Raw genomic sequence first — 22,924 nt, 5'->3', positions numbered from 1 at the left:
TGGATGCCTGGCTTCACAGGGCGAACACAGGCAGGAATCAGTATACTGAAAAGGTACAGGAAGAGCTCAAAAGGGAGGGCCGAACCGCAAAGGCCCGAACCCGTTTTCCAGCCCTGCTTCCATTTGATGCTGCGAAGAAGAGGGAACTGGCAGAAGGCTGACACGGTCAAAGCAAAGGGTTAGGGAAGTGAACTCTGGGGCGGAGCACAGTCTGGATGTCAAGATACATGTAAGCAAGGCCAAAGGAAAGAAGGATGATTGCAGTAATTGAGAGGAGAGCCAGGCAGTTCTTAAGTATTTGAAAGTACAGGAAATGCTTTATCATGGAGGTGTTACAGATAATGAATCTGCCTGACGTAGATGTGGCTGGCCTGGGAGAAGCTACAGAGAAAATCTGCATTTGGTGATCCACAGGCTGTTGGTCCCCCATACAGGTAAGATGTCATAGTGTCCGCAGTGATAAAGAAATCACTTGGAAGAGGGATATCATGGGAAGGAAAACAAAGAGCTTTATTTTAAGCTGACGACTTGCGTTGTCAAGTCTACCGGGATCTTTCTGGCAGTCTCACGAAGATCTTGTTAGAAACTTTGAAGAACATGTGCAGGCAAAACAGGGATGTGCCATTCCTCAGCATGAAGATGTTAGCTGGGTCTGTGTGTTAATGCAGATTGAAATCATTCAAAATAGGAGGCAGAGGGAGAAGAGAGGGGCACCAAGGAAAGAGCTTTGTAGGGAACCCCAAGAGCTAGCTGGGAACAGATTGGGAAAGCTGCGTGTCCCTTGCATGCTATTTTCAAAGTAACCTTTAGAGGAGTAGGAAGAGAATGAAGAGAGGCTCAAACCAATGAAAAGGTCCGGTCTCAGTAAGAGCACCATCAGTGGTGCCAAGAGCTGCTGAGGAAAAGCTTAGACCTAAGAGCTGGCTGAGAAGAGGGCATTAAAGAAGGGGGGAATACGGGCTGCAGATGGTTTGGGGTGAGACTGGAGGTGAAGTGGGTCTCCCAACAGCAGTGGAAACAGCCACAGTTAGAGGTGGGGTTTAGGATGAGAGGGGAAGACAGAGTAAGGCAGGATTTAGAGTAGTGCTCAGAATGAGTAGTTGAGTATTCAACTGTGAAGTCTATAGAAAAATTGAGTTATTTTTTCATAACTATTCAGGATCCAAAAAGTATGATAGTACTGTTCTTTGTTCTCTTGCTTTTATAACTGTGTCAGCTAAAAACTTGGTTTCCGTTTTGTGGTTGTTTGGGGTCTGCCCTTTGTGAGATATTTTGCACAATGTAGTCTTCAAAATCTTCCTCCTGTTTATTACTACCCCTGCCCTTTTTTTCTTCTTCCAAATGTCATCTATTTCATTTGAGAATTGTACCCTGGGGTGTTTCAATTATGTATGAATGTGGAGTATTTGGGATGAGCTATTCACAAGTGCTTTCAATTTGCCATCTGAGCTTTGAATATGAGCAGAATCGCCAATATTTTAGTTTCTAGGGCACTCTTAAATGTGCAGTCAAGATGCAGCTTTTGTTCCTAAGTGCTCAGTTTTTTACCCTCTTTCAAGCAAGACCATAAGAACTTTCCACATGAATTTTCCATAGAGTAAATTGCAAGCACAGAGCAAGAAAATTCCTGTTGGCTTGTAGCACGGATGTCTACTGTGAGATCTTCCTTCCTCCGGTAGCACTCTCTCTAGCAGTCTGCCTCTGCAGCCTAACATACTTGGTTTGAGTTTCTGAATGACAGGTGATGGACTTGCCTCTCTCATCTGTCAACATGTGAAATCTCCTGCTCAGAAATGTGATGTCTTTTCTGATTGCCTCTGTGTAGGCAAATGGTCTTTCCAGAACGTTTGGTGCTGTTTTTCTTGATTTGGAGGAGCTCAGCACAGTCTTCACCCATACCCTGTCGCTCTGGCATTCAGGTATATTGATTGATGCCTACTTTTGTGTTTGTGATGGGAGGAGGCAGAAGCAGCTGTAGGTGGAAGGAAAGAGGAGCCAGAGACTGTGAAGGTCTTTTCTTACTGTCAGGTTTTTAAAGGGAAGAGACCATTAGGGTGCTGCGTGGAACCTGAGGGCAGAAGAGAGGAGGTTTTGAGGGATGAGTTAAAGTGTGTGCGTAGAGAGAGCTGATACTGTGTGCAGGGGAGAAAAAAACACGTTGGATTAAAAGTATCTGGTGCGGTACCGCTGCACTAGATAGAAAGATGGCAGAACTGAACATGTAGCTGTTTTGATAAGAAAAGAAGAATTGCAGGATGACGAGAGGAAGCTCCTGCTCTGTCTCAGCATTGCAGAAGAAAGACCTTCAGCCTGTGGTTGGCTTCTAAGACAAATGATGTTACATCTGTAGAAGTTATCCCATTTGGTGCTATAGATCAAATGGATCAGTAGCCACTAGAAAAAGATACACAGTAAAAGTCATCTCTGCAGATATGTGAGAAGCGTTGCTTTGACTGTCACCCGCAGAAGCAGAGGATGTTGCTGCCAACATCTCCATCTGTTGTCCAGCAGCAGTTGTTGAGCTTATATTTCTGACGACATTTTGCTGTTGGAATGTGTGGAAAGGGAACAAAGCTCTAATGCTGTCACAGGGCAAACCAGAAGCTCTGGTGAATAGTTGAAACATTTCTGGGGAGCAGCTTCTGACTGTGCCTGTGAAGGTCTTGCAGCCAGTTTCTGGCAACTCTGCTTTTTCTGCAGACCGCTGACTGTTAAATACCACTTCTAATGCATTACAGAACAGGAGGGAATGCTGTGGGCTTCAGTAGGCAGGATCCTAGTGATTTGAGGTAGAATAAGATGGATGAGAGGACAGGGAGAGGGAAAATAAAGGCCATGTGGGATCTTAGGCACTTGCAAGGGTATTTGAAGCTATGCCTTTGCCAGTTGTCTGTATCCAGCCGCTGTTTTGCAGCAGCCTTAATGACTTCCAACATTATGCTGCCGTCACCCATCTTCCCGACAGAGCTGAGCATGATAGAGCTTTGAATGATGCTTCTCCAAAACAAGAAAAATTGTGCCAAGAATAAAGGCTGTGCTTGGATAGTCAAGAAAATGCCCAAGGAGAAAAAAGGTGGATATATTTAACACTGGAGGAGGAGGGAAGGGTCAGTAGTGGGTACGGATGTTTTGGTAAAGAGCACTGGGGAGGTGAACAGAGTAGAGGGGGTGACAATCACAAGGTGGCTGTTACAAGGACCCTCGAGATAGAGGGGAACGCAGAGGGAGGGTGCCAGGTGCGCAGGGAACTCTGCTAACAAAACCTACGGAGTATGTAGCATCCCGGTAGGAAAATAGCGATATCTCAGTAGACAGTTGCATGGTGGGCGTGCACTTTAAAGTAGCTGCTTGCAGACCCAAACCAGCTCATGGTGAGGGACCAATCAGCTCACCAGCAGACTGTCTCATCCCTTGGGGGATACTCTAAGAGGAGCAAAAAGCGAGCACTTTCCTAGTGGAGACTTCCCTAGACTTAAGAGATTCCTGCTTTGTTTTCATCTCAACTGCTAATCCAAGGCCAAATGTCTGCATCTTTTGTCTCTGCTGCCTTGTCTGTAGATTTTTAAGGGCTTGGTGTGTGGTCTCTGTGCTGACATACTAGTAACTTAATTTCGATGCCAATAATCATGAAATACCTTTGCTGTAATTTGGAACAATCTGCCCTTTGAATGCATTTCACTGTTAAGCTGCTCTCTTGAGCCCTGATTAATAACCTAAATGACTTACCATAATTAGCTAGTTCTCAGCCTTAGCACTGGGGAAAGCACAAATTTTGACAGCTTTCAAAAGTGAAGTGGAGCGTGGTCAGGGAGTCTACAAACGTTCCTGCTTTTGTCCTCATCTGGAAACTGTTTCTATCAAAAAAAGGGATTTTTTAAATTTTTTTTTTAAGATAAATAATGTCTATTTAAGACTTCCTTTTAACATGTGCTGTACTTCTTTTTGGAATTAGCATGTATTCAACCTTGCACCAACTTTGTTCTTTAGCATGTCAATCTCGGTCCAATTTTGTTTAATATATTCATTAATGACCTGGATGAGGGGACAGAGTGTATCCTCAGCAAGTTTGCTGATGATACCAAACTGGGTGGGGTGGCTGACACCCCAGAGGGCCGTGCTGCCATCCAGCGTGACCTGGACAGGCTGGAGAGCTGGGCAGAGAAGAACCTAATGAGGTTCAACAAAACCAAGTGCAAGGTCCTGCACCTGGGGAGGAAGAATGCTAGGCACCAGTATAGGTTAGGGGCGGACCTGCTGGGAAGTAGCTCTGAGGAGAAGGATCTGGGGGTCGTGGTAGACGGTAAATTATCCATGGCCCAGCAATGTGCCCTTGTCGCCAAAAAGGCCAATGGAATCCTGGGCTGCATAGGGAAGAGTGTGGCCAGTAGGTCGAGGGAGGTCATTCTCCCCTCTACTCTGCACTGGTGAGGCCACAACTGGAATACTGTGTCCAGTTTTGGGCTCCCCAGTTCAAGAGGGACAGGGAACTGCTGGAGCGAGTCCAGCAAAGGGCAACTAAGATGATTAAGGGCTTGGAGCATCTGCCTTATGAGGAAAGGCTGAGAGAGCTGGGACTCTTTAGCCTGGAGAAGAGAAGGCTGAGGGGAGACCTTATTATGGCGTACAAGTATCTAAAGGGTGGGTTGAAGGAGGATGGAGCCAGGCTCTTTTCAATGGTTCCAAGTGGCAGGACGAGGGGCAATGGGCACAAGTTAGAACACAGGAAGTTCCGTTCAAATACACGGAAAAACTTCTTTACAGTGAGGGTGACAGAGCACTGGAAGAGGCTGCCCAGGGAGGTTGTGGAGTCCCCTTCCCTGGAGATTTTCAAGACGCGCCTGGATGCAGTCCTGAGTAATGTGCTCTGGGCAATCCTGCTTTAGCAGGGGAGTTGGACTAGATGATCTCTAGAGGTCCCTTCCAACTCTGATAATTCTGTGATTCTGTGAATTACTGCAATATACAAAATATGTCTAACTTTTCAGAGACTTCATAAGTAACACACTCCTCTGGGGTCTGGTCCATGATGCATGAATTCCTAGGGAATATTGCAATAATGTGTCTAGAATACCAGTGCTGGAGGTACACCATCTAAAAGAGGGAGAAGCTGTTTACTTGAATTTTGTTCCCCTCTAAGGTCATTGAGATACAAATTCCTGGGAGCACTACTGCAAATGTGTGAGCATTTTTGTTCTCTGAGCATTGTAGTGAACTTTCCTTTATGAAGGAGTGTGTTGGTGAGAGAAACAGATGCATATATAAGCAAGGAACGCTGCGTGTTCTGGATGGTTGAGGTCTCAAGCAAGTTTAACAAAAGCTTGTTGTGGATACATCGCTCCAACAAACAAGGCAAAATTCCTTTTCCCTGACCCTGAATACTGAGCACATTTCAACTTCCTCTCTGACGGGTAAAATTTTATGGAATTCCTAAAAGATTTAAGTATTTCAGAGCCAAAGTCTTGAAGGCAGGCCTTTGAGGAAAAAATGAATTTTTTCAGAAAATTTGCATTTGTGTGTGTTTTTAAATCTTTGCAAGTTCCATGGTGTTACACTACTGTTTGAGTGACTGAGCACGGTGTCTGCTTCTCATTTCTCTTTCCAGCAGGTTATTTCTGCTGACTTTTAGAAGATGAAGGTCAGATGCCTAGTTGATTTTAATAGATCTTCAACTTTGGTGAAAGTTATGCTTGTAAAATGCTGTCAGTGAAACAAAATTGAAGGCTTGTGTACAAAGCAAGGGGTTTGTGCTTTCTCACTCTGCATGACAATGCAGAAGACTCCTCTTCTAGAGGGATCATTTGTAGGAATGAAGGAATAGCTTTACTTCAGTGCTCTTTCAGTCAGCGGGTATACTAGCCGGACTGTGTTCGGTTAATTATAGTCATATTACTGAGGGATAAATGTTCCTACACTCTAACACAAACGTGTATGTCCACCTACAGATAATGGTGACGGCTCTCTTGAAATGCATAGCGTTGTGGACTGCACAGTAGCAGGCTACAGGCTGAAGCTAGTGCAGCCTGCTACGAATGAGCCAGGCATTTCCCTAATAACAGCAGCGTATTGCTCTGTACCCTGCTCCTTGGTTCAGTGTGTTTTGGTGGGTTGTCTCCAAATCATGATCGAAGTAAAGGATCTAAGAATTAGCTCTGCGCCTGGAGAGTTTGATGAGGATGTTCTGGTTGATTGGGTATGTGTGTTGCTGGCTCCTCTCATTTATGGGGATGCACACGCGCTTGTGTCGCAGCCTAATGGTTGCTGCCAGCGGAAATAAATCTGAACGTTACTGCAGTGAAGCTAATGCGCCGTTTCCTTCTGGCCGTCTTGTAGGGGCCTTTTTTGAAACTAAAGTGCTCATGCTCTCCTTTTGCTGGCAGCATTGAAGCCCATGCAGATTCAGTACAACACGTAATCTCAGTTATGACTGAAGTCTTTTCCTGCCAAGCAAACAATCTTCAAACTGCACAACAGTGACAAAAACCTCAGGAAGCCCTTAAGCTGAGGCGAAGGACACTGTATTTATAGGTAGCTGCGCCAGCTAACCTGAGGGGGTTTTAAAGCAACAGCCCCTTGAAAGGGACTTTAGATTAATTAGCAGTTTATAAAAAGTATCTGCTGCCTTGATTCTCAGCTTGTCTCCAGTTGAGCTGAGCAGCTGTGTTAGCGATTGCATTTGCTCCCTCTGGATTCCTTATAACCTTCTGACTTTTCTTACCATTTCTCATTTAAGATTTATGTCCATCTCAAAGAAGGGAGTGGTGCTGACGGGCTGGATGCTTTGAAGAACAAACCGCAGCTTCACAGTATGGTGGCCAAAAGCCTTTGTCAGAACGCCTCTGGGAAGAACTACATCATCTTCACTGGCCCAAGCATTACCAGCCTGAATCTCTTTGAAGAATTCGAGAAGCAAGGTGTGTATCGGGTGACTCACTCTGTTTTAATGATGACAGACCTCAGGACCTCCTGCCACTAAGTTAAAAAACACCCAAAAGGCTTCACTGGTATTTCAATTCCTTGTATAGATAAGTTGGTCATCTCTAAGATCTCATTCATGAAAAGGACTTTCTAAGCTGCTCTTTAAATCTTCTTAAAGTTTAAAATGAGGATGTAGAAACATTTTAAATAAGGTTATTTAAAGCACTTGCTTTTGTTCTTTGCCTTGGAAATGTGAGGTCTAACCTCCTATATGGCCTGGGGAACTTTTCCAGGGATTTCCTTGCTGCCTGTGATTTTTCTGTTTCCATTGTGAAAAACTAGGGATGGGATGAATCCTTAAAGGTGTGCCTTAGAAGTCCTCGCTGGTTTAATATCTGTTAAAGATGTGACTTCTCTAGATGACATTTTATGCCGTTGCAAAAGCCATAGCAAAGTTTGCTTTTTTTTTTTGCTGGTATCAACATGCCGCGGTAGGACAGTTTTTACTTTTGAAAGCATGATAAACTCTGCATTAGCAAAAGCACGCTTGCCAGCAGAATGTCTGTTGATATGGCTCTCCCAGCTAGTTTCTTGCTAGTGCAGAGAGTAATCCCAGAACGTCCTCTCTGTCAAATGCCCCCTCGCCTTGGGTGTGGAAAAGCCATGTGTTACTTTGCTTTCAGAAACGCTGAGGACTTGTGACTCCCCTTAAATTACTGTCTCCTGCACTGCTGACAGTCACTTATACAACTCATCTCAGTGTAATCTTGGCTCATTCTTCAGTCATCACGGCCATTCAGAGTTGGCATGGTGCGTAGAACGGATCCTTCATAGCAGTAAGACTAGAGGCTGCCATTATGCATCACGTGCAAGGAGGCTGCAGGGCCATTTCCCTTTTCAACACACCACTGATGACTGAGTTTTGCTTTTGGCATGTTTTTTAGGCATTGCAGAAAATTGAACTCACTTGGGGCATTATATTAATGAAACATGGCCCAAAGCAGGGGGAAAGACTGGGATTTGAGACAGTATCTTGATTCTCATTTAAAGTGAGAACGCCAGTGAGCTGCACCAGTGCTGTAGCTGAGCACTTCAGACTCTGATGGCACTGAGGGCTGTCTCTGTCGAGGTCCGTGCTCAGGACTTCACTCCTACATTATTTTAGGTAAGCTAGAAGCTCACAGAGTACAGTGGAATATCACCATATTCTCGCAAAAGAGTCATGGTTTCCCAAATGCTGCAAACAACCAAATGGGAAAGAAGTCAAGCATATTTATAGCGCGTTGGAGTTTTTCCTTTGAGCAGAGACTGTTCTTTAGTAACCAACTCTTTTCACAGCTGATTATAAACGTTACATTTTAAGACTACGAAAGCAATGATGCAAAATGGAAGTTCAAAGAATTTAGAGGATAACCCATGTACTCCTAGTACCTGAGATGTGTCAGGTTTAAATACAGAGACTGACAGACAAAAACTTGACTGCTGAGTTGCACCCTTTACGCTCAGCTGGGGAAGGATAAAATCAATATGGCGTGACCCAGTTGGTCCATAACCCTGGTGAAGAAGATGCATGGCTACCAAACCAGCTGAGTGCTTATTACTTACAAATAATTCAGATTGTTCACAGGGGTGAATTATTCATGGGCTTTACATTGAACAGGTCATTCAAATTAACAGTTTCCAGCAGGTAGCAAATTCAGTAATGTCTTTTAAAGCATGCAATTTTGATTTAGTATCTGATCAGATATGCTAATGCTGTACTGGGTTTTCAGTTTGGTTCATGATTTGTTTTATGGCTCCATAAGACTTTTTATTATATTTGACAGCTGCTTCCAAAATTAGATTTCTGATCTGGTACACGCTATCACCTTCCTAGGGATGAAGCTATGGGTTGGACACTTAGATAGCAGGTTTATTTGCTTTGCACAGTAGTGTGGCACCCCTATATAAAGAAGATTATGCGGAGAACACTGAAATTTCTTCTGTTTAATAAGGCCATGGGGTTGTCTGTGTCTGCCATAGGGCACTAGGGGTTAGTTCACAGGTTTGGCAGGGAGATATTGAACTGGAAGGACTACGAGACACTGGGAGAGGTAAGATGCTAAAGATGTCAAGCAGTGGTGAAGTTGGTAAGAGCCCTGGGAGGAGAAGGCGTTTACTGACTCTGCTGCAAAGCAGCTAATGTATTGCCAGCACCTGCTGGGATCCTACTGCATTGGCAGGACATCTGGGGAGACGCAGGCAGAGGAGCCTGAACAGAGGAGCCTGAACAGCAGAGAGATCTCTCCTCATGTATCACACAGTCATTCTCAGCAAAGACCTTAATGCTTTTTTGGTCTATGGCCAACTAAAGCTGAACAGGGCCACACCATAACTAAGAAGTGTCACAAAAACCTGTCAAAGAACATCTGCGCTCAGGTGCTCATGACAGTTTAAGACCCTTTCTTAAACTGACAAATTTACTTTTCTTGTTCAAGAAAATTTTGTTTCTGGGCTAAAGCAGGATCAGTGGTGGAAAGAGAACTAAAAACAAAAAGATATTAGAATTGATCTTAACTGCTTTATGTTGTTTGGGGTTTTTTTGTAACTATCAACAGAGAAATGGGGGGAGATTTAAATAAGCTAATGCTTAGAAACTGTAAACTTTTGGGGAAGCTAAACTGACATTTAAGGGAACTAAAGGAAATTCTGGAAAATCTAGAAACAGGCACCCACCAAAATGCATTCGTTCCTCTCAAAATTCTTGATGAAAAGGACCTGAGGGTCTTGGTAGCTAGCAAGTTGAAGATGAGTCAGCAGCATGCCTTGACAGCAAAGATGGTCAACACTGTCCTGGGCTGTGTTAACAGGACTGTAGCCTGTAGACTGAGGGAGGTGATTATTGCCTCCTACTCAGCACAATTTTGGACAACATCCCCCCAGTATAGGAAAGGTATCAATAAACTGGAGTAAGTTCAGCAGAGGGCCACCAACCTCACCAGGGGCTGGACCACATGCTCCACTATGGGAAGGGAATGGCGCTTGTTCAGCCTGAGAAGAGAAGGCTTCAGGGGGACCCAACAGCAGCCTTACACTACCCTGAGGAGGTTATTGAGAGAATGGAGCTGGCTTTTCACGGTGGTGCATCGTGAAAGGATGAAAAACAACAGAGAAGCTGAAACAAAAGAAGTAGTTCAGACTAGCTGTAAGGTTTTTCCTTAGAGTGGAGCAGGATGCCCATACTGGTTGTGCAGTCTCTGTCCTTGGAGGTTTTCAAGCCCAGACAAGATAAAGCCCTGAACAGCGCTGTCTGACCTTAGAGCTCACCCTCTAGGCAGGAGATGGGACTAAAGGCCTCCCGAGTTGCCTACCAACCTGAATTATCCTTTAATCCATAGGATCCTGTGATCCTATGAAGACTTTTGTGGAACCTTAACTATTGTTTGCTTTTTCTAACCCTAAATCACACGTGCATTACTGCAAAAAACAGTGTTCTTTATTGAAAGCCTGCTGTGTAGCACCTTCACTGTATCACAGTAGAGGATATGTGCCTAGTAATATAAAGGGAAGTCAGTGAACATAATTCTACAAGCTATGAAGACACCAAGAACTGAGAAAACTTCAGAAAATAAGACAGGGCACTTTGATCTTTTTCAAAACCAAAAACCTGAACAGACCTCTCTTCAGGGGACACGCAAAGCATTTCTCTCTCTGGCTTCTGAATAGAACTGGAAACCTGCACTGAAATGCCGCAAATTCTCTGTTCTGCGAGCAGGCAGCTGTCATTGTTATTTGCTGTGACATTTATTCATAGCGCCCATCTCTTTTTTTCCCCTTTAAGCATTGGTGTTGTCCATTACAGAGGATAGCACCTCCTAAAGTCCTGTGTCCCGTGCTTCCCATAAACATGTGATCCCCGAAAGTCCCTTTTGCACTTGCTGAACCAGCAGGAGCTGCTGTCCTGCAGAGCGGGTTGGCAAAGCTGCAGGAGTTGCCGGCCTGGGCGACCACGGCACTCCCACAAGCTTTGCAGGATCCTGCAACTCCAGCACACGGAGTAAAGCAAGCTCTCATCTCCTTCCCACAACAGGCCCACCAGTTGCCCTAGCTCTGATTTGACCTAGCGTTGCACACAGGATAAATGATTGCAGAATGTGCATTTTTGCCTGAACGTTATAACTCGAGCCTGGCTGCCTTTGCAAATGGTACTAATAAAGATGTGGTGAAACAGACTTCAGCACAAGCTGTCTGGGGCCTGGAGACCCTGAGAATGAATCTTGGGTGACTGCACCACATTTCCTCATCTTTGCTAAGCTAGTTTAGGTGTATGCATTTATATTGCGGTTACGGCTTAAGAAGACCAGAGGAGGACACCCTGTATCTGCTGGCTTCTGTGTATGTAGCAAACACCTGTTGTGATTCTGATTTAATTACACACAAAAACTTCATTGAGCCAGATGGGCATGATTTTTATTGCTTCTATTGCTATAGTAACTGGGTGGTTTTAAAAAACTCTACAGATTAAGGGTGTCATCCACAATGAGAGACGCTAGTAAATCTGCAGAAGTGCTGCACTTTTCTAGGCTATACAGCAGGAAGGTTCCGCAGTGTGTTCCAGAGAGGAAATGGTTCCCATTATTCTGTGTGAGGAGTGAAACGTCTGCTGGAAGCTTTCTGCAGGCTTATTGCCTGAGCTAAAAGAAAACCTACAATTAATTATTATGGGCATCTCAGAGGTGGCTGTTGCTATTTTGAAACTCTAGCACAATAATGTAGTTATTAGCTTGGTTTTATACCATTGCAGTCTCCTGGAGAGAGTATCACCCTTTATTGAGTCATAAACTTTAGGCAGCTAAGGAAATTTTTCTCAGGCTTTCTTGTTATCAGAGCAGGAAGATCTTAATATTGACTAGAAGAAAGCTTTCTAAAAGTTCACTATGTTAATGCCAAAGTTTGCAAGTACGTGACTTACACTGTGTACCTTTTAGCAAGACAAGAAATTGCAAAAAAAAAAAAAAGCCTTCCACTAGAGGTGCAGTTCCTTCTATATTGATTGTGAGCCTGTTGCCATCAGGTTTTTCTTGTCTTTTGTGAAAGAAACTTACCAGGGGCTGATTCATTCATTAGAAATAACTGATGGAGTATGGATTTCTGCCTTCAGAATTAAGTTGCCCCATTGCTGTGTTGGTTGACCTTCTTAGAATCATAGAACAGTTTAGGTTGGAAGGGACCTTGAAGATCATCGAGTTCCAACCCCCCTGCCATTGGCAGGGACACCTTCCACTAGACCAGGTTGCTCAAAGCCCCATCCAGCCTGGCCTTGAACACTTCCAGGGATGGGGCCTCCACAACTTCCCTGGGCAGCCTGTTCCAGTGCCTCACCACCCTCATAGTGAAAAACTTTTTCCTAATACCCATTCTAAATCTCCCCTCTTTCAGTTTGAAGCCATTACCCCTCATCTTATCACTACATGCCTTTTTACAAAGTCCCTCTCCGGCCTTCTTGTGACATGAGCATCTCAGATTTCTGATGGAAGAGCCTTAGCTCCTTGTAGACCTGCCCACAGCAACTGGACCAATTCATGATTATTAGCAATTGTTATATTAGTGTTCCTGTAGTATTTGTTTGCTGTTGAGGGGATGCTCAGCATGCCAGGCACTGTATGAACCAAGGACAAAGGCTGCACCTGCACTCAAGAGCTTAGGTCATTCCAGAAAGACAGAGGCAGAAGACCCCAAGAGCAGAGGTGACATGCTCAGGGGAAGCCAGACACTGTAGTCTGACTTAGTATTTTCCCTGTAAGGGTATCAAGTTATCCAATGTGCAAAATCCAGCATGATGAAAAATTTGATCAAGCAGACGTAGCTGACAGATGAGCTTTAAACTACCACAAGTCTTTGCTGCCATATGAAAGTCCTGCACAGATGTCACCTGCTTCTATGTCTGTAATTTTTTTCCACTTGGGTGGATTAACACAAAACCTAGGGAGACTGAGGAAATTTCCGTCCAAGGTTTCCTTGAGTTCAATTAATTTGATCAAGAAGATCTGCTTCTCTTGGACTAACAGAATTATTATTTCACAGCCTAATGACAAATTCAAGTGTTGCCGTTATTAATGTTGTTTCCAAATCTTGTTTGTGCCCACCTGGCTTCACTGAGACATGTTTTGTGGTGTTAGATTTTATTCATTGCCTCTTTCACATATGAAAAGGCCAAGAAGCTATGAGCAGCAGAATGTGTCACCTGTGGAGCCTCTGGTGTCTGAGCAGGACAAGATCAGTGCTCACTCAACTAGCACACTGTTTGGTTTATCTCCTTTCCCTAAAATCCATTTTTGTTAAACTTGTATTTCCATCTTATCTGTCCTTCTGACACATGCATTTTTTTTAAATCAACCAGTGGTTTCAGTGGTTCTTAATTGCTTAAGCAGCATTTCCTTAACAAAACAGATGATGCAGGTGCAAGGAGTCGTGAGCTGAAAATCAAGAACTGGGCAGCACAGTCAAGCAGTAGATTAAACCAGAGTTTGTCAGCTATGTATATTGTGATTAAAAGCATCATGGGAGGCATGTAGGAGAATTTATTTCGGTTAACATCTAAGACGCTGTAGCTTCCTCTACCTCCCTGCTCCCTCCACAATTTATTCTTGTAGTTAAACATCAAAGACTCTTGGATCATAAATTCAGGTTTGTTCCATAATGCATATCACCTTTGGGGGTTTTTTTCAGCCCAATTTTAAACATGGTGTAAAGACTGTTGTGCAGATCACAGATGTTATTGTTGGGAAGATACTCTGAATTCTTCTTGTCATTTCATCATGACTGTGCAGGAGGTGTCGATGCATTTCATCTAGAGAGCAGGCTTTCTGCACTTGTCTCAGTTTCCAGAGACATTCATCTTTGGTATTACAGGAGACAAATCTTTGGTATTGCAGAAGGCCGGTTGGCTAACATATCTGTTGGACCAGAAAGTTGTAGGACAAGCTCTTTCTCTAGTCAGGTCATTCAGATTTGCTCCATTGCTCTTGCTTTCTGTGTCCACGCAATGGCTTGCTAACAGGCAGTGTTTTTGTTCACGTGCAGAGATTTACTGCTGTGGGTTGCTGAGCACCAGGAAGAGTGACTGCACAGGCCTACCTCCATCCATGCTGAACAACCCTGAAACTCCCCAGTCCAGAGGGCAGTACAGAATAAGAATGAAGGGAAACATGTCTTTGATCTGCTGGTACAATAAAGGGCACTTTCGTTTTCTGACCAATGCCTATTCACCGGTTCAACAAGGTAAGCAATATTCCTACTGCTCATCGCGAAAGTGCGCATGCTTTATGTGACAAGGCAAAATGAGTCACTGAGCTTGATAATAAGCCTGAACAAAGAGCTTGATCATAATATCCCAGATAAACAGTAGCAGTAGTGATTACTTCCCTTTTGTGTCTTCCTACAGCTATTTTTCCCCCATACAAAGGTTAAAAGCCTACTGCTAATGCAGACTCTTTTGCCTGAGCTGGTGGAGGCAGTATCCTTTTACGTATAAAGATTATATCTTTGCTGATGGTCAGAAAAGGGAAGATGGTTGTTGTATAATACTATATTAGCCCCATTTGCAAAACGTCTTGTAGGATTACTGCTACAGAAAAATTAATAAACGTCATGATGTACTTAGAACTCTGAGCAGATCACAATTCATTTATCTTATCCGGTAAAATCTTAGTCACAAACAAACGTCTTGTTGCCAGAAGTGAATATGATTAGGGCTTCCTGTTGTATGTTAAATTGATTTTAGCAGTTGATGAGAAGAAACCAAAACACCATGATAACTTGGATAGTTCAAATAATTGCAAAGAGCTTCTTGATACTGAAATCTTTTCCTTTTTGCAAGTATACAGATGGTTTTAAGAAGGTTTGGAAGCTTCTGTAAGATGCAATATCTGTAACTCTGAAATTCATCTTTCAGTGAAAATACTGTTTCAGTTTCTTTTTGTTTTTATTATTCAAATATATGTATAACTGCCTAAGAGAAATAAGAATAACCTAAACCTTTAGACGTAAAGCCACCAATTCAAAGGCGTCTTGTACACTCATGTTTTGAATCCTGAGTGACTCTCACATGTGTGTACGGGCTACAGAAGCGAAGTTAAGGCCTTGAATTACTGTACGGTGAGCTGAGAAGTTGACTTAAGGGTGTTGTTCAGTGCCTTGCCAGAAGGCTCATTACTTTTGCAAGGAATTCTGCCAGGCACCCCAGCAGAGCGAGGACTTGGTAACTCGGATGGACTGGTGTCTGAGCACAGATGCTGAAAATATGTATGTGAAGGAAATATGACACTTCGGGGACCCTGCTGAAGCCAGTCCCTGGAGCAGCGTTGCTGCCTATTGAGGGGTGTTCACCATCAGGATTTGTGGTGTTCTTTGCTGGGTTTAGGTTATTCAGCTGCAGTAACTGGACAAGAGTTACCACTACATGTCACCTGTTTTTTATAGGCTAGTAGGGAGCATTTGGTTATAATTAATAAATATTACTATAAAAATATTCTGTAAATGTCAGTATTAACTGCCCTGTTAAAAGAGGGAGCAGAAGTAGACCCTGTGCTGGCAGCATCCTTTACAAGCAGCACACTGAGATGTGAACTGTTGTGCTTATGATTGACCGTGGGTCTGTTTTGGCATAAATGGGATTGTAGGTTGCGTGTGTGAGGTATTTTAATGTCCACTGATTAGGACCTGTATGTGTGATGGGCAAGATTTGCCCAACACATTGCTCACCAAATGCTGGCTGGGACAGTTGACATAGTTCATGGTGAATCAGAGCAGAAAACAGAGACTGGCTTTTTAAAGACTGATGCTGGGGCGAAGAGAGTCTCTAGTGGAGAGCTGGGAACAGATGGAGACTCGGCAGGAAGGCAGGAAACCAGACTGCCTGCCTCTGATTTGGCATCTCTGAAGTCAGTGCAGCAAAGCTAGTTTAAACCAACTTGAAGATGGACCACCAAAGTCTCCTCTAAGGCATGTAAATAGAGAGGAAGAGGAGGAATCTGTTCTCCTTGAGGCAGCCTGTAGAACATGTGTTATACGGGAGAGGAGGTAGGGACAAAGGGGATAAAACCCACGCACAATAGTTGGACAGAGACTGGCACCAGTGGGATTGCCTGACAATGCACAGTGCCTGTTTGCACTTGGTTGAGCGTAAATGTTGATGGGGGTGGAGGAGGCCATGAAGAGAAAAACTTAAAAGCAGAAGGCAAGAGATGGTCAACCCAAAACTTAGGATGACAAAAGAGGTGGATGTAGCTAATAATGAGCTATTTATTGCAATTTAAAGGAAAGTTGAGAAGGTAAATCTTGCCTGTACTTGGACTTCAAATCCCACTCGATCCAGAGGCACCAGGAGGGCAGTACACTTGTCAGAGCTGATCTATGAATAATATTCTTAGATGCAGCAGTTTATTTATTATGGACGTTTTGAACTAACGTGTCATAATACATCATCTCAGATGGTGAAGGGTAAGTCTTATTCCTTTAGTTTTGCAAAAATGTCCTGCTTACTCTGCTATCAACTATGAACTTTCTGCCCATAACAAAATTCAGTGGGGTTTTAAATTTGCCTTAAGCTTTAACTTGAGTTTAATTTTTCCTTGTGCCTGTATTATAGAAGAACTGAGAAACCAAAAGAGATTGGGACCCCCAGAGAGTAAAGTTACCCTTATTCTAAAGCAGGTGATGTATGTGCTGGCTCAAACCTCCCCATATGTGGGACAAGGCTGCATTTTTGTTTTTACACTCTCCTTCTAGAGAGATCTAGATCTGGTGTCCACTTTCCCAGCATCTGCATTACTATGTTCTAGAAATAACTACAACCTTTTCTGTTTTTCATATGAAGCAGAATAGAGCAGGCAACAACCTTACTTGCTGCACAGCAGGATGACCAGAATGACATCTTTACCAAAAACTTGTTGAACCCAAGATCTTTTTAAGAAGTAGCTTGTTTCTGGGAAGAGCTTTCACAGCTGCTTTTCACCAACCAGCTCTACTTAAAAGCTAAATGGACAATAGCTAAGGATAGCAAACAGAGCTTGGGCCACATATGCAAGGACTTAAGAGCTGCAAATGGCATGTTGCTATCTCACAAGTGACTTGTGAGAAGATGGGAGATGTTGTGGAGGTATCGCAATTGTATGAAGCAGTTGTATAAGTCCCTGTGTGGTTCGTAGCGCAGGAGAAGCTGGAGTGAGGAGTGTCTGGTGACAATCTAGTTTCCTGAAAAAAATCAGCTTGTGAGATTTGCCCAGAACTGGAAAGTCTGAGCCAAGAAGCATAATGTTAAAAATTATGTTTCAGGACGGGGAAGCTTAGGGTTTTTACTTAAAATTTCCATGTGTCCTTTGTGAGACTACATTCAGAGGGTTGTGTCCAAGTATGGTGAGAATGTGGATGGGGCAGGAGGACTCTGATGGGAAGACCTTGAACATTAGACCTTGTACAATGCTGACACTCTGCAATTCTGATAAAGAACCGTAACAAATCGAAGTCCTGATAAGAAGCCATACAGCACTTGGAACATGCAGTGCCCCCTCTGTTATATTATGTTATGCAAGCTCAATGTTTGCCAAGGTGGATGCAAGTGCTAATATTACCGAGACACCATTTTTAAAAAAACATGATTCTAGCTCCTAAGATTGGCTTAGAATAACTGTTTTGAGGAAGCAAACATATGTACACCTTTGTCTTTCTGCTTGTTTCATTTGGGGTGGTATTTCCCAAGCTTTGCTTGACAAGCATACAGCTTGAAAACTTAAAAATAAAAAAAATTTTAAAAATGCTAAAAAAAAAAACCCAACAGACTCAAAAAGCTGATGCCTGTCCCCCGTGGCAGCATGGAGGCCAGCAGCCAGCACCCCTTCCAGCACGCAGGCAAAGGCAGGCTGCAGCGCAGGCGGTGCGTTCCCTGGAGTGCTGCCAGGGATGGGAACACAGAGATGCTGGGGGAGGACCAGGACGGGAAATAGCTCATCCAATGTGCCAGTGAGTCAGCTGGCTTGGGACCGCTTGCCACAGAGACCTGCAGCTAGGAGTGACCCAGCTCCGGCAGTCGTCTTCCCTGGAGAGGTGGCCTGTGGCTACAAAACAAGCCTAGGAAAGGCTGTAAAAATAATGTGCCAATAAAGCTATTTATATTCTCAAACCAGAGGAATTTTATGTGGAATATAATAGAAAGTGAGAGGGAGTATATGGTATCCACGTAGCTGCCGCTGCAATGCCTTTTTTAAGGATCCTGAATACAAAGCAAGTTGGAGAGGAAATATAAATCCTCCAAAGGAAGAGAGAGGGAAGAAAGAGAAAAGAGGAGAGCAAGAGGAGAAAGAAGGGGATTTTTTTGTAAAATGCTGGCACTACAAACATACTTATTCTTTCCTGACCTGCCCAGGTGGGATGGCAAGTGATTTTGCAGCACTGATGCAGTAGGCTGGTGGTATATCAACCCTTTTTACCTCATGCTGGCTAGATTTTTGTAGGCCTCATTAAAAGGATCAAAAACGCAGTATAATAAGTATGTGAATGTAATGAAGGGTTTATTTATTTGGTTGGGTTTATCCCCTTCCCTTGGGCTACATTTACACCCAGCTTGAGGAGGCAGAGGTGAAAGGAGAGTGTATTGAACAATTTAGAGGTGGTATCATTTTGGACTCTTGAAAAATCAGACTTTAAAGACTCCAAATAGATTGCTGCATGGCTCAGCTGTAACGTGACATTTAGTATGTGTCGTAAGTCTTGCTTCAAAATAGAGCCTGCTAGCTAGGACAGCACAGGGAGCTTGACAGAGATAATGGATGGAATGAGACTTCCAGCTGAAGGAATGAAATGGTGAAGTCTGTAATCAAAACGTGAGGAGCATTTTAGGGATGATTGTAAACGAGTTGGCAGAAGGAAGGCAATGAGAGTTTGAAGGCATGAGAAAGCCCAGAATTGTGCCTGTACCGAAACAATGCTGAGAAAGGATGCAACCAAACCTGTGCTCCTCTAGACCTGGAGAAAAATAGTGTTGTGCCTGGGAGAGAATAGGGATCCTCACTAGACAGTGTGCCATAGACATGAAGAAAGAGGTGGTCCGTACCCCGGAGCGCTGACTATCAAACCCTGTGGGGACATAAAGTCAAAAGTTAGGGAACGGATTACGATACTATAAGTTTGCTTTACTCATCCTTCCCTCCTGCAGAGAGCTTCCCCTGGATAGGGAAAACACGGAAGACAGGAGGAAGAAATCAGAGAAGAGCTGGGAGCATTCTTGGGAGAGCGTCGGACTCATAAATACTGTTTAGTGTTGGAGAAGGCCAGGTCAAAGATGCACCATGTGAGGGAACGGGGCCTGTTCTTGGAGTAACCTGCTCTAGCCACCACATCTTTGTCTATGCAGGGGGTGGTTGGTAGGTAGCTCCAGGGGACTTGTTGTCTTACCACAGATTTCTGCAGTAGGCAGGATAATCAGCTCCCATGAGGAACTGCATTATCTAGCCAGCTGACCAGGCACGGCAGGAAGCATCACTCACAGGCAGAGAAATGCGTGCTTAGCTCTACTGAGCCACCGAAGCCACATCTGAGCTCTGGCTCCCCACAGCAGCAAATCGGGCTGCTCACCTCTGTCTTGACTGGGTTTAGCCAGTTGGCTACTTCTTATTGTATTTTCTCTTCTTTGTAAATTAGCACCCAGTGGAGTGGAGGTACTGTTGCTCTTGGCTTCCCATGGCTGGAGTTAAGCAAAGGGTTTAATTTCAAAGGACTCACTTGGGACCTTCAGAACTCAAAGCATAAAATAGCAAATCACAGCTCTAGAGGAGACACCCATACTGTCTGTAGGGGGCTACTGGGGGACTATGGCAATGTGTGGGTTTTTTTCTGAACATATGGTAAAAGTATTTGCGTCTAACACCTTTTTATTTCCAACTGAAAAATGATCCCTACTCTTCCCCTTCCACTCTCTCAATGTATTGCATCTCTGTTACAGATAACTTCCTAGATTTAGGGCAGAAAATGTCAATGAGATTTATTTTATAATAAACCGTACATAGAAACCGTATCTTTTAATTGCTAGACCTATGATGTGAATTTAAACCTGTCATGTTTCTAATTGATGCAGGAGTTATAATTAAGAGAAAAAGCGGAGAAATTCCATGCCCGTTGGCAGTTGAAGCCTTTGCTGCTCACCTTAGCTATATCTGCAAATATGATGACAAATACAGCAAGTAAGTAAGAATGTGTGTCTGTGTGTGTGTATTTCTTTCACTCCTCTGTTGCTGCAATGTTTGAGCTCTCCATGTTGAGCTGCAGCTGAGGCCCCAGTTTCAAAATTCCAATTTCATGGAATTAATCTCTGACAAAACCGTTTCAAAGATCAGAAGCTGGCTCTGCACAAGGACAAGAGCTGCATTGCTATTCTTGTTTTGGCTCTATCTGCCCATCCACCACTCAAAAAAACCCCGAGACTTATGTCCTTAGTGTCTTGTAAATGACTCTTAAGATGTGTGGGGAAGATGAGCCAGCAAGCTGATGTTCTTGGCTATATCAAATTGAAAGCTAAAGAGAGAATTCAACAGGGGTCTACCAGCCCCACAAGTCTCTCAGGCTAGCTCAGCTTTCCATCCCTGTCAGCAAATGGTGTTTAGATGATTATCTGTGATAATCTTGATACATGTGATACTTGTGTTACCTGGATCCAGAAGAAAAGTACGTTCCTTTATGGATGTAAAGCTGATCTAGATGATCTGGGAGAGCAGCATGTAGGTCCTTCTAGCTCCTGAATTCCAGTTGGTGTCCTCAGTGTTAGGTCTCACTGTAGCAGGGAGAAACAGAAACAACTAAGTATAGCAGTGGTAAAGTTTGGCTGTGGGAATTAGTGATGAGGTGCAGAAGAATTTCAAGAACTAAAAATTGAGGAGAGAGGAAAAGCAGCAGGGATTTTCCAAGCCAGTTCTGGGCAAGGCAGCAAGAATTCGGTAGAAGAGATGAAAGAGGAGGAGGTGATTGCTGGAAACCGATGCTGGGATCTGATTTGAAGAAATCAATGTGAAAAAGAGGTGAGGTAGTAGATTTAAATGGTTACTAAAAAAAATGAAAGTAGGAAAGTGGGAAGTCTTATGACTGAAGAGCGAATTTTTTGGCAGTCCTAGAGTTAGTCAGAACCTAAATATAAGGATGTCGGTCTTTTCTAGTTCTGACTTATGGAGAGTTGCTCCACATACCAGCACTGCACGCTCTGGCTCTACCCCCACATCCTCCCACCTACTGTTGACAGCAGCAGAAATCATTCTTTGCTCGCAATAGAGATAAACAAGAGGAGAAACATCAGCAATCTTCTCTAAACTGTAATGTAACGTGCCTGAGGCTTTTTTTAGTCACAAATTGAAGGGATTCAGACCCACAGCTCCCATCACATGCGTTTTTGTCACAGGTAAGCTGGAGGAGTCTGTATCGGTACTCTTACTTATGTGGAGTGGTACAGAGGTGAGAGTGTTGCTGAGGTTTTGCTTCTGAGAGCAAGGAAGTCTGTTCTTTTAGACACTACTAGAAATTTCCAAAATGGTGCAACTTAACTGTAAATGACTGTCAGATACATTGTACAAAATTTCTTAAGATGGTACTTGCACTAGGTATTATGTTCTGGGCCTGCTTCCCCTTTGGGACCGCAGAATCTTTGTCTGGGGTTATTTCTTGCATCCCAGCTGCGAGTATTTGGCTGAACAGTGCTTTTCCCTCCTCTTCTCTCTTGGCTTTTTAGGTATTTCATTTCTCACAAACCAAACAAGACCTGGCAACAAGTATTCTGGTTTGCCATCAGCATCGCGATAAACAATGCCTACATCCTCTACAAAATGTCAGAGGCCTACCACGTGACAAGGTATAGCCGTGCACAGTTTGGTGAAAGACTTGTAAAGGAGCTTCTGGGCTTGGAAGACACCTCACCCTCCCATTGATGCATTGTTCTTGGTGGCGTAGGCAGGGGGTGGAGGGTAAGCAGATGAAGATACCACACCTGGAACGGCAAAGCAAGGAACTTGTGACACCACCAGTGCTGTCCTTATCCAAAAATGCCAAGTGATGCCAGTAGAGAGGTGGAAACTTTGTTCCTAGTAGCAGCTGGATGTAAACGTGTCCTGCAGAAAGTGCCAGTGGAAAAGCTGACACAAAATTGCATACGTGAATGCCCTGTGGGAATCTGTACACCAGAAACAGACTTAAGTTAGTTGTCATCTCAATACTATTTGTTGCGCAGGGTCATCTTGTAAAGTTCCTCTTGGGCTAAGAGCTTGTCAGAAGCTGACAGAGCTCCGCAGTCCTAGGCGGGCATTACAGAAAACTCTATACCTTACTTGGAGTAGTTCAGTTCTGGGACGAGCAACGTAAGTCTGCACCATGGGCTGTGGTTGAGAGTGCCTGCCACCCTGTGAGGCATCGCTGCTGTCCTCCCCGTGTGCTAAACGAAGCAGTTGAGACACACAGACACTGAAGCGAGCATACTGACAAACAAAACCTTCACAGGCAGGCAGCCAGCAACTGAGGACCAGTTAAGACTTTTTCTTTCTGTCTTTTTTTTTTTTCCTTTCCTTTTATTAAAGTGATGTAAGGCAATTTGATCCCAGGTAGAACACAGAAAAATTAGGAGAAACCAAATACATTAGTGAATTTAAAATGGAAAATACATTACATTGATTTTCTTTTTTAACCAGGATGAAACGTTTTATATACAAACAGTGAGTAAAACTGTAAGTATTGACAGTGAGTAAACCAGTATGTAAATACTGCCTCACATCTTAACTGCCACGGTCAGTGTACAGGTGAGAAATCAGAGTATGATAATTATATTTTTTCTTGATTTCAACTGTATCTTAAATGTTGCTTAAAAATCTAATGTAATGGACTGTTAAGGTTTTAGGAACAACTATTTCTCTCATTTCCTTTTGTAACTGTCAAGACTTTTTTGGTCCATTTTAGAACTCCATTCAGCACACAGTTGGCAGGAAAAAAAATAAGTCACTAACAG

At 43.6% G+C, this 22,924-nt stretch overlaps 1 protein-coding gene across 1 annotated transcript in view; it reads left to right on the top strand.

Annotated features, from left to right (window-relative positions):
• The window catches only part of PGBD5 (piggyBac transposable element derived 5), a gene marked incomplete at its 3' end in the record, with an annotated part of 67,976 nt that extends 46,119 nt beyond the window's left edge, over positions 1 to 21,857 (top strand). The window contains exons 4-7 of the mRNA XM_082480832.1: positions 6,731 to 6,911; positions 13,978 to 14,175; positions 20,024 to 20,129; positions 21,662 to 21,857. Of these exons, the coding sequence (XP_082336958.1) occupies positions 6,731 to 6,911; positions 13,978 to 14,175; positions 20,024 to 20,129; positions 21,662 to 21,857 (681 nt within the window). The remainder of the gene's footprint in view (positions 1 to 6,730; positions 6,912 to 13,977; positions 14,176 to 20,023; positions 20,130 to 21,661) is intronic.
• Positions 21,858 to 22,924: the final 1,067 nt, after the last annotated feature.

Source organism: Vanellus vanellus (assembly GCF_965231255.1).
Source record: "Vanellus vanellus genome assembly, chromosome: 3".
Classification (NCBI taxonomy): domain Eukaryota; kingdom Metazoa; phylum Chordata; class Aves; order Charadriiformes; family Charadriidae; genus Vanellus; species Vanellus vanellus.
Note: the sequence above shows the minus strand (reverse complement) of the source record. Positions and strands in the feature narration are given on the sequence as shown.